At 38.8% G+C, this 11,841-nt stretch overlaps 1 protein-coding gene across 2 annotated transcripts; it reads right to left on the bottom strand.

Moving 5' to 3' along the window:
• Positions 1-1,288: 1,288 nt before the first annotated feature.
• LOC117375710 (major histocompatibility complex class I-related gene protein-like) lies at positions 1,289-9,817 on the bottom strand. Of its 2 annotated transcripts, XM_055224303.1 has the most exons (9): positions 9,736-9,817; positions 6,989-7,255; positions 6,435-6,710; positions 4,765-5,064; positions 4,126-4,224; positions 3,506-3,574; positions 2,862-2,876; positions 2,707-2,792; positions 1,480-2,297 (listed from the first exon to the last, which is right to left on the bottom strand). In XM_055224303.1, exons 1-8 carry the CDS (start codon positions 9,791-9,793, stop codon positions 2,737-2,739), a joined length of 1,140 nt encoding a protein of 379 aa, XP_055080278.1. In that variant the 5' UTR covers positions 9,794-9,817; the 3' UTR covers positions 1,480-2,297; positions 2,707-2,736. The 2 variants fall into 2 exon arrangements, 1 of the variants encoding a protein (XP_055080278.1); XR_008648811.1 differs by having other exon boundaries at positions 1,289-2,297; positions 2,707-2,876.
• Positions 9,818-11,841: the final 2,024 nt, after the last annotated feature.

Here is an 11,841-nt window from a genome sequence, read left to right as displayed (position 1 = left end):
CTATTCCTTACACAGCTGGTGTGAAAATGGTAAATTCCTCGGTAAAATAAGCGTTTGGTCACCTACAAACACGCAAGATTTCTGGCTTTCACAGACCTGTAACTTCTTCTTTAAGAGGGTCCTCTGTCCTCCACTCGTTACCTGTATTAATGGCACCTGTTTGGACTTGTTATCAGTATAAAAGACACCTGTCCACAACCTCAAACAGTCAGACTCCAAACTCCACTATGGTCAAGGCCAAAGAGCTGTCAAAGGACACTAGAAACAAAATTACACCTGCACCAGGCTGAAGACTGAATCTGCAATAAGGTAAGCAGTTTGGTGTGAAGAAATCAACTGTGGGAGCAATTATTAGAAAATGGAAGACATACAAAATCAATGGGGGTAGATCAGTAAAATGGTGTCTTGAAAGTAAAGATTAAAGATTATTCAAACAGGAATCACTCCAAATACAACTTTGGGTGAATAAATTGAGGGGGAACAACTACAACATGCTCAAAAACTCTGAACCATAATATGTGTGATTTAAGTATAAGTCCTTATGAAGCCCATAAGGCCCAGAAGAACTCGATTACAACTTCCTGACATATTCCAGTGGGGGGCAGTGTTGTAAACTGTGCACAGGGGGACTGAATGTGCAGGACTGAAACATGTAACTGAAACAAAACACAACTCCAGAGAAGTTTCTGAGGAGCACACTACATTAGAACATGGTGTCGTACTAAACCATTGGTGGAGCAAATGCCCTGGTGAAACATTCCTCTTTTGTCAAAAAACAAAGTTTTCACAATAAAGGCAGATCATTGTTAAAAGTAAAAAAAAAAAAGAAAAAAGTGCCACACCATATAATAAATATATGAAAATCAAAACCCTTTTACCATTTTTATTTCTGTTTCTTAAAATACAAATTATTAGTTGATCAAACTCCCAAGATTTCAAGTCCCACAAAAGTTCATAATAGAAAAATAATAATATGCTCAATGTTCTATAATAAAATCAAAGTGATTTATTTACATAAATGGATGACATCAACAAGTGACTGATTCACTGTACAGAGCAGCAAACGGAACACATGGAACACACTCCAAGGAAAAGCAAAACTGGATACACTGATGAAACAATCGTAAAATTGAAATGTAATAATCTGATAACAAACTTTTATACACACACCTGCCCCGGTTTTTAATAGACTTGTATACTTGTTTGTTTCGTGTTTTTCTGCTTGTATTGTATTTTAAACAGGGCGTCCATGAAAAAGAGAGTCCAAATGCTCTCACTGGATCCCCCTGTGTAAATAAAGATAAATAAATAAAATAAATGACTGCAGATAAATTAGAACAAGGTCAAAAATCATCTTCATTTTAGTTTGTGATGTTTGGTTCAAGTTCCACAAACTGTAGAAAATGCTTGAAGTTTGTTTTTAGTTTAATTTTTAGTTCAGTTGGGAGATTGTTCCTTTATTGTTTTATAGAAGGCTGTTTGTTTTGCATTTTCATGTGGTACACTGCCCCCTGGTGGAGGCAGGTGTAGAGTTATTCAGGGTTTTATATACCAGTCGATTTAAAGGCCAGTCTTTGTATATGTCAGAGTTAAACAGTCTGTATTTTTGTAGAATATGGAGGTGGTGGTGTTGTCGTGGTTTTCGTTCTAGGATTTTACAGGTTTGTTTGTGAAGTGATTCCAGAAAACCAGCTCTAAAACCTCTGGATAAGGTTGTTCTACATGATAATTTCTCCCAATGAGTAAACAAATTTCAAGAGGACTTTATAACCGAAGGGTGAGTTCCAACAACAGTGGAATCACACTCCTCAGCCTTCCCAGTAAGGTCTATTCCAAGTTACTGGAGAGGAGAATCTGACCGATAATCGAACCCCAGATCCAGGAGGAGCAGTTTGGTTTTCATCCTGGTTGTGGGGCTCATGGGAGTTTGCCCAACCAGTCCACATGTGTTTTGTGGATCTGGAGAAGGCATTCGACTCGTGGTGTCCTTTGGGGGGTGCTCCGTGAGTACAGGGTCCAGGGACATTTGATAAGGGCTGTCCGGTCCCTGTATGACCGGAGCAGGAGCTGTGTTCATTGCAGTAAGTCAGACCTGTTCCTGGTGCATGTTGGACTCCCCCAGGGCTGCCCTTTGTCACCGGTTCTGTTCATTGTTTTTATGGACAGAATTTCAAGGTGTAGCGGGTGGGTGGAGAGTCCCTGCCTCAAGTGGAGGAGTTCAAGTATAAAGATAAAGCAGAAGAACATGCATGGATGGATAGACTTATAAACACTGTGTTATCCAGGACAAAGTTCACCTGTGAACACAAAAACAGGACATGATTCTTATAGAGTGTGAGAACAAGGTATTTCACAACTTTATAACAAGTGTTTATTGCACAGGGCTCTGAATATGAAATTTAATCTACACAACAGTGGATTACACAGATTAGGATTATGTTTAGGACGTTAGCCTTGTCCAGTCGACTGCTTTTTGAAACCTTTAGTTACTGTTAGGATTCAGTCTGAGTACATTGGTCGTACATAGGCCTTATATTTTAACATGCACAGGTTGATTTAGTTAAATTGTTGGAACAAATGACTTAAATATACATTTTATTTTTGGGGAGATCATTTTCCTTTTATATAATCTTGATAACTCAGATTAAAAACCTCCTAAACACATTATAGGTCTCATTACACAGTTTTCCACAATAATGTTCTCACCAAAACAGAGGAATAAAGCGGCGTTCAGTGTTACTCAGTGGACTCAGCCTCAGGAGCTCCAGGCCTCAGTGTCTGTGTCTCTGGATCTGGAGAAGATCAAAATATGAACACATTAAGAACATGATGAAACACTGACAGATGAAATGTGCACTTACCTGATGTTTCCCCAGCTGAAAACAAACAAACTCAAATTATTCACATATTTATCCAGAACACATAAGAATGACAAGACAAATCATTTCACATTTAAAGTGCATTTGACCTGTTTGACTGTTTTTCTCATTCTGACTTGGTTTGGTGGATAGAACCTGTGCTAAATATTGATCAGAGTTTCACATCAGTTGAGTGACAGTGTCATATACACAATATACAGGAAGTATCACTGAGTTCCAAAATGAAATCCCTCTACTCTGTGTCATCAGCACCGAAAAGTCCAGACAAAAATCCAGGGGAAAATTAGGAAAAACACTTTCTGTCAGTTTAAACAATAATTTGACAAAATAAAGGTGTTATCATTCATGTTTATTAGTCTAATCAGAAGTATTGTGTCATTTGGACAGGTTTTGGCCCTTGTTTACATTATGGTTGCTCAGTAACATTTATGGAATAAGTCTGTTACAGCTGGAACTAAATTTATAAACTTCACCAAAACAAAAAAACTAGGCAAAATTTTGAGTCAGACCTTAAATATAATGACATAAACTGTGTTTTTATTGATTTGAGTATTCAAACCTGTCAGATGCACTGAGTAATTTGTCTGAATGAAATGCAACACTTTTAAACATTTTAAAGCACTCACAGTTTGTCGCCGGGGTAACAGGATTTAGATTTCGTCTCATCTGAGCATCTTGTCGACAGTTGTTTGGTGCTGAAAAAAGAACATTGAAACAATTCAAGCGTAAAACTATTATTACTATTATTAATGAGAAAAATGTGTTACATGTTTGTACAGATATGTAAAGTTAACAGTAAAGAACAGACAAGAAGTAATTTGTGTATTTTCATTTAAAAAAGGACGAGTCTCAAAAGAACATTCAAGTCAGGAAAGTCAAACAGACACAAGGAAACTGCAGATGATTTATTTTCATCTGAAGATGTGGAAGTACCACAGAAACATGATGCACCTCTATGGGGTATTAACTGTAACAAATAACATATTTAGATCATTTTTATCTTTTTATCTATTTATGGAGGATTGTCATGTGTGAGAATGGGTGGCTTGTGGGCGGCTAACTGTAAGGAGGGTTTGAATAGGGCCCAGGAGAGATCACTAAATTACTTAAACATGCATGGATGACATCTAAAACTTCTTCATGTTTTTGATGAGGGAACAACATTATAACATTTGTTGCTTAATTCCTCCTCTTTAACATTAAATATGATCATATTTCTGACATAAATTGCACAGTCCTGTCTGACCTCTCTTTCGTCTGATCACAAACAGAGCCACAGCAGCAGCGACGATGACGACTCCCACAACGACCACAGCAGCAGTGATGGAGGTCGGAGCATTTTTGGCTGAAAAACAAAAAAGTTTGAATATCAGTTGCTTCATTGGTGCAAACAGCTCCACAGATGTTCCCTGCTCCTTCACACTGTCACACCACAGTCTGGGTTTGGGGTTTGATTCTGATCCTTCACACGAAACTGGACATCTGTCATTTTGGGTGATCAGGGAGCTTTTATTACATGATCATTTATGACAGGTAACCAGAGGGAGGAGTATTTAAATCTAATGTCTGTGTATAACTCTGTCGTCCATGTAGGTTCCATCACTAAAGAAAGAGCAGACGCACTCACTCTCAAAAACTATTGTCCAGCTGACAGAATTTAACTTTATTCTGCTGTTTAAATCTCGCTCGTTCCTGGCTCTCACAAACACATCACTTCAGACAGAGAAATTAAACTAAACATTGTGTACACCTAAACTCCGCCCACAACCACATTTCAAATAGAGCTGTTAAACTGGGCGGGGCCTGGAGGACTAAAGGAGAGAGTGAAGAGGAACTAACAGACTAAAAACTGCAAACTTGTGGTCTCATCAGTGCCCCCTCTCACCATTGGTCCTGATCTTGCTCCGGTCCAGTCTGGTCACATACTTATTTTTGTCCCCAGACACCTGGAACACACAGTGGTACCTGTCCCAGTCCTCAGGGGGGACAGAGGACAGGTCCAGGGACACACTGGTCTGGAAGGTCCCGTCTTCGTTGGGCAAGATCTCTCCAGGGTCCACGTCCTCCAGCAGCTCGTCTCCGTCTTTGGTCCAGAACAGCCTGGCTCTATCGGGGTAGAAGCCTGTGGCGTGACACGTGACCGGGGAAGAGGAGGACTTCTGCAGCAGAGACACCAGGGGGAGCTCTACACAACACCACAGGAGAGATAAACAAACTTAAAGAGGAGGTATTTTTCATCTATGGGGTTTTAACTGCTAGCACATAACATATTTAGATCACCATGTTTCCTTTTATTGTTTTGAAAATGCTATTTTTGCCAAAACAACATATTAACATGTTTTATAACTTTGCTAAATCACTAAATCACAATCACATCAGATTTCTCAAGTTTCTGTGTACAGTTTTGTATATTGTTTTTTGTATATTTATGGAGAATTGTGGGACCATGTGTGGCGTAGAGGGTCAGACTGCTCACTGTATGGAGGGTTCATATAGGGCCTGGGATCAGGGCTGGAGTGGGAGAAGAAATTGGCCTTGGAGTTTTTGGTCTGGACCTTTCCCCCTGACAGCAACAATTAAAAAAGGCTGGGGCTCTAGCATCAGCCTCGCCCTGTTGGCTTTGGGCTGGTCCGGGCGATAAAGGACTGGGCCAGGACCTCATGTGCGTGAGGCGACGGCAAACTCATGATAGAGTGTATACAGCCAGGGAAAGCTGAATAAGAGCGGACCACTGAAGCGTTACATCAGGACTGTGTGGTGTTGCAAAGATCTGACAGTGACCAGCACAAAAAAGTGTTTTGGCCCACGGGGAAAACTCTAGTCCTGTCCGAGAGAAATCGCTAAATTACTCAAACACGCTAGATTTTGGTGAGGGAACTTTATATAACATGGAAGTAAGAAAAAAAACTAAAACAAAACATACATTTAGCATAATTTAACTTAGTGAACTTACTTAACTGAACTAATTTAACTGAACTTACTTCACAAACATGTTTCATACTAGTGAAATCGCTTCAGGGTTCTGTCTTATTCAGTCTTGCGATCAACTTCTGTATTTTAAAATCTAAAATATTCATATAATATGTAGGACTATGTAAATATTGAATAAAATCACTACAGTCATGGAGGTAAGTGGACATGTCCTGTTTTTGACAAAGGCCATTCTGTTCATTCAAAAGTCAAAAGGAAGTAAAGAAATGCTCCTGTTTCACTGGTCAAGGAGGAATCACACCAGAGAAACACTGGTTTATTAGGGCCTGAGCATGAATGTGCAAGGAGGCACCTCACGTTTAACAACTTACCAACTCAGGACATCAAAAGTCCACATTCAGGTTCTACTAGTACCTGAATGTGGACTCCCCTATTCTTCAAACTTACCTGAACATATTCCATTCTTGATCCAACACTCTGCAGTAAATGCTCGCCAGCATTCAAGCTACTGCATATTACAGTCCTCAGTATAATCACGTCAGGCCAGGATTGGCAGCCCTCCCACTCGTGAGAGCCCTTTATCACTGCTTGCAGTTTTAATTTTACATGTATGTCTCTTCTCACCTGTTCTCTTCAGACTTTTCTCTCCATAGCGCACATAGTTCTTCAGCCCCACAGTGCAGACTTTGCGGATGTTTTGTTTGTAAATCTGAGCTCGTCCACTGCTCTCAAACTTCAGTTTGATAATAAAAGCCTCAGATTTAGCAGCGACCCAGGACTCTGTGCTCAGGTCCAGAGAAAGAAAGTCCTGTCCATCAAAGGCGTACTGAATATACACAGTGATGTCATCAGTCTCATCGTCCCAGTCACAGCCGTACATCCGCTGCCAAATGTGAGCACCTGGAACACAAACATCAGGACCTGAGTCTGTTTATGTTGTAGGATTGAAAGAGTCTCATTTCAGAAAAAAAATGAAGCTCATATTTATTGTGTTTATGTAATTACATTTTAAGATCATAAAATCAATATGACAATGTTTACTGTTGTACTTTAAGCTCTGGTAAAACACTGGTTAAAATTGCACAGGACAGTACAGTGTAAGTGCCAAAGTTTGTCCTTTTATAACTTTATAGAAAAACATTATCTCTGTTCATTGTGTCAAAGTCAAAGTGTCAAACCTTCAGTCTGGTTGAAGAGTCGTTTTACAATCTCTATGCGGACTTTCCCTATCTGAAGACCAATCACACAGAGCTGAGTGGTCCAGTCCCAGAACATTGGGTCGTCCTCTGTCACTCTGTTCATCCACTCCTGTTTGGGCTCAAATCTCCTGGTCTCACTGTCCCAGCGTATCACCTCCAGACCATTCACCACAGCGACTGCAACATACTCTGGGAAGTTTGGAACTTGAGACGAAGATGTTTCAAATATTCTCAGAGTGTGGATCACTGTGGGGAGAAGATTAGATCAGTCCTAAATGTAAAATAAATGTATTTTATGAATATTTCAGTAAAGATGAAAACAAATAAATCAAACTAAAAGAAGCTGCTCCCAAACAACATGAGCAGTGATGCAGGAACATGATGTTAAAGGTAAAGCTGAGGCAGGTCTGTGTAAATCAGAAAGACTTCTCTCACTGTCAGAGGATGTGATGAATCTAATCTGTTCTGAGTTAATGTGTCAAACTCTATTGTGTGATTCAGATATTTCCCTGATGGAGGGTGAGGTCTTTACTGCTTTAAAGTTCAGAGTTTTATATAGTTATTTTATTCATTCATGTTTAAACCAGTAAGAATGCAGAATGGACTTTAGTGATGGGACTGGCGGCTCTTTCATGGGATCTGAATCTTTAGGATCCGCTCATGTCAAAGAGTCGCCTAAAAGACTGGCTCTTTATATTTATTTATACGACAGAAGCCAATGTGAAAACTCATTTAACAACAAACTAATCACAGAGAGAAATGACCCTCAGATGTGTTTAAAATGGTTCAAACTGAGAGTAGGACTGTTTTTAATCTTTGGAATTATGAATCATTTAAATTAAATGTTACACTAATAATAATTAAAAGCGAGCGAACATGTGCCTGACTGCGCCCGGTGTCTCCTGTTTACTCTCCAGCGCCCTCTGTCTTTCTGCCTGTGTTTTTTCTTCTTTTTTTTCACCATAAATACATCATCAAAAGACTTGAACAGACGATCACAGATTTAGAGAGGTTGAGAGTCTAAAAGCTGTCACCTCTCAGGACTCTCTTCTGTCCTTTCTGGAGAGTCCGTTGCTTCATCGTTCACTTTACCTGTGGAACTCATTAAACCTTCTGACTTTATGTTTCAGACTCTTGGTCGTCTTTGACACTTACACCAGAAACAAACATTCTGACATGTATCAAACCTCATGTTCAACCCTAAGAGGCAACTGCTGTTGTGATTTTGGCTTTTACAAAAATAAATTGAATTAAAATTGAATTGAGTCGATTTGGACCATCAGGGAAAACCCAAACATCAGTTTATTCTTTATCGCAGAATTTGTAATTTTACAATCTGTACAATTTAATATCAGTGTACAACTGACAAATCTGAACTAAACAAACATCAGCAGTGTCTCGTTCTGACATGATACTATCTAAGGCATAGCCTCTGTCTCACTGCACAAACGCTCAAAAGTGGATAGATCTTCTACTGTCGTCCCTCGTTTTACATATCACATCATTTCATGATCATTTTGTTTCATGTTCTAAAATGAAACTATAATGTAATTTCATGAAACCATCATGTGATTTTGAGATAGTATCTGTGATCGTCTGTTCAAGTCTTGTTTTGATGAGATATTTCCCTTGAAGAAAAAAAAAACAAAAAACGAGCGGGCGCAGGCAGAAAGAGAGAGGGTGCTGGAGGGTAAAGAGTGAGCGGAGACACCAACACTGGGCACATGTTCAGGCACATGTTCACTCGCTTTCACATTTTCACTGTTCACTGTTTTAGTTACCGCGCCCTCGATTTCTGTCTAAGCCACATGAGTCAAACTCAAGGCCCGCGGGCCAAATGTGGCCCTCCACATCATTATATGTGGCCCTCGACAGGGTAAATTAAAAGGAATGACGGTCTTAACATGTCATTTTATCAAGAGACATGCCGTTACACAGACATATTTTTACATCTATGCAAATGAATATGCAAGATTTGTAACTTGAATAAGTAATAAATACAGAAACTGTTAAAAGTGAAAAAGGTAGTTACATTTATTTTACATCTGGCCCTTTGAGGACAGCCATTTTGCTGATGTGGCCCTCAGTGAAAATGTCATTGACTGGTCTAAGCGCTCTCAACTTAAAGACAGACAAATGACGCCACACTGCTCTGCTTCTGTGATGATCCTCGTGTTGGTTCAGTGTTTGTATAAAAATGCATTTAAATTGAAAGAAAGAGATTCGGGTCTTTTAAAAAATTAGATCCAGTTCCAGCCATTTACGTCAAAGATAAAGTCAATGCAAAAATGTTAAAGTGTATTTTGTTTAAATTTCAGTAAATATATGTAAACATCAATACAAATAAATGATTGTCTTTTTCATTGAATCATGTTTAAACCAATAAGAATGCAGAATAAACATCCATCATGTGTTGCTAAGTAAAGTCTCAGTGTGTAATAAATGTGTTATATAAGACAGGACTAAACCAGATCTCACTCTGCTGTTTACTGCTGTAACTGTTCCATACAGAAAGTCTTGTTTTGGTTTATAACTTAAAGCTGAAACATTGTGAATCCAGATGAAGTTTTCTCTTCTGTAAAACTGATCACACAGTTAAAGTGAGAGAAAGGACAGAGAAAGAAAAACAACTGTGACTCCACGTATCAGAACAGGAGCAGGGTTAAGTTAAACCTGAACACCACAAGATCCATCTTAAATGAACTCAACACATAAAGAGTACTCACTCGATGTGCTGTCTTTTATTAGGATTCCCAACAGAATTAGTGCCACAAAAGTCTTCATGATGAACACGAGCAGAAACACTGAGACGTGTTATTGGGTCGAACTGAGTCTCAGGTTTTGGCATCAAAGTGAAAGTTAAAACTACAGGCTAAACTGGTTTTACAAATACAACACAGACATTATGTAAATGATGTGTTCCATCAGTGAAACACAAATGTGAGAGGAGTGTTTGCTTATTTCCTTCTTAAAACGCCTGATATTTATAAAGATCATTTGTGAAAGTTAATCTGCTTGTCTTTCAGTGACTCATCTCTGTTTCATTGAGTTTTTTGAACACGTCTGAAGTGACTGCTGTTGTGACTTTGGGCTCTACACAAAATTGAGTCCTTACAGCGTCAGGTTACACACAAATATGACATTTAAAATAAAACTGTGTCAGGAGACTCTATACACCACATTCAGTTTCAGATTTATAAAGTGTTTGCTTCAGTCTAATTTCAGCCTGATTAAAACATGTCTCAGTGGTGTCTTCTCTTAAACTTTGAGCCATTCCTTTTCCAGAGCTTCGTACCTGTCGAGATGTTGAAGATTCTGGCTCAGATCTGAAATGTGTCTCTGGGTTTAACTAGAGGCAAATGAAACACATTTTCAGATGCCCTCCCTGTGTCTCCATTCTGTGTAAAAGTTGTTAACCCTCTATTTCACCCTCTACAAACATGTTCTGAAATGCCTGTGATTCTTGGATTAGTCTAAAGTTCAGATTTCAGTCTGTCTCAGATGTGGCGTGTTATTTAAACCACACACTCTTATATACCAGGCTCCTCTGTTTCAAACTATAATTAAAAACATCAAACTAAAAGTAATTGAATGGTCAATTAAACAATCGTCTTGATACATGACATGAGGAAACAAATTGTGTTTTTGATTAAATCCTTTTTTTTGTCTAGAAACAAAAGAAAAAGACAAATGAGTGAGTTTCAGCCTGACTGTGCAAAGCCCTTTGAGATGATGAGCTCAGATGAAGTCTCATTAGGTTCATTTAATCTTCTGATATAGTTGAACTTTAGTTTCTTCTGTACAGACCTGTGTTGTGTACCTGATGTGTACCTAAGACACATCAGACCGATTGTTCTTGAGTCTCTTTACAGATATAATCTCTGACATCTGTGGATCATTATGTTATAATTTGGTCAATTTAAATCTCAATATTGATTTAATAAAAGAAGCAAATCCGCTGACTTGGAGGTTAGAAAACTGGGAGTTGACGTCACGGTAAATGTCATCACAATATGCTGTCGGCGCCCCCTGTGGATATCTGCACATTACACGAGAGCAGCCCATTTTTTTTTCATATGTACCAAAATGACGACACGACGCTGCCAAATCCCGCAAGTATCATCGATTAAAAAAATAATACAGGAAAAGGAAGCGCATACGTCACAGTGGGCGTGTCACAGTGGGCGTGTACAGGTGGAGGTGAAAACAGGGATAGATCGGTAAAATGGTGTCTTGAAAATAAAGATTAATAAATCCTCTTAGCTTTCCGGGTCATTTTGGTGAAATTGCCTCTGTTCTGAACTCTCCAAATTAAAACAATCACCATTATTGAACCCTCAGTAGTAAATACACAAGTTTGGGGTCTTTGTAAAGGTAACACCCTATAGTTTTACCCACAGGCGTCAGAATCACTGTAAGTTTGTCTGCTGAGCATTTATACACTCTACATTTTTTGTGAAAATGAAGGTGTAGAAAGCTGCAGTAGGAGCTGGGGACAAAAATACACCATACCTCAACTGACAAGATTGTTGACCACTTACATTTCAAATTTGAGGTCAATACCTATAAAAATGAGAGTTTTACAATCATTTTATCATGAGTATGTCCAGGCCTCTCCAAACCTATCCGAATGAGGACATTTGGAGAACGTTTGGAAAAAGTGCAATAACTTTTGAATGTTTCAACCCACAGACATAAATGAGGCTCTACTGAAAACTCACACTGAGAGGAATCTGTATCTGCACAGCTGCTCTATTACTGTACATTTATATATCATATCAAAACACAATATAAAATGTGTATTTGTATATAAAATACAGTCAAAACAAGTG

The sequence above is a fragment of the Periophthalmus magnuspinnatus genome, chromosome 9, assembly GCF_009829125.3.
Source record: "Periophthalmus magnuspinnatus isolate fPerMag1 chromosome 9, fPerMag1.2.pri, whole genome shotgun sequence".
Lineage (NCBI taxonomy): Eukaryota > Metazoa > Chordata > Actinopteri > Gobiiformes > Gobiidae > Periophthalmus > Periophthalmus magnuspinnatus.
The sequence above is the reverse complement of the archived record's forward strand: the minus strand, read 5'-3'. Positions and strand labels throughout refer to the sequence as shown.

Bases quoted from the DNA above. Each gene is read 5' to 3' on its own strand.
- LOC117375710 (XM_055224303.1), bottom strand. From the start codon at position 9,793: ATGAAGACTTTTGTGGCACTAATTCTGTTGGGAATCCTAATAAAAGAC. The intron at 6,711-6,988 runs GTTTGACACTTT...TTTGTGTTCCAG, and splicing joins ACTCTTCAACCAGACTGAAG to GTGCTCACATTTGGCAGCGG. The intron at 3,575-4,125 runs GTCAGACAGGAC...TTCTTTTTTCAG, and splicing joins TGTGATCAGACGAAAGAGAG to CACCAAACAACTGTCGACAA.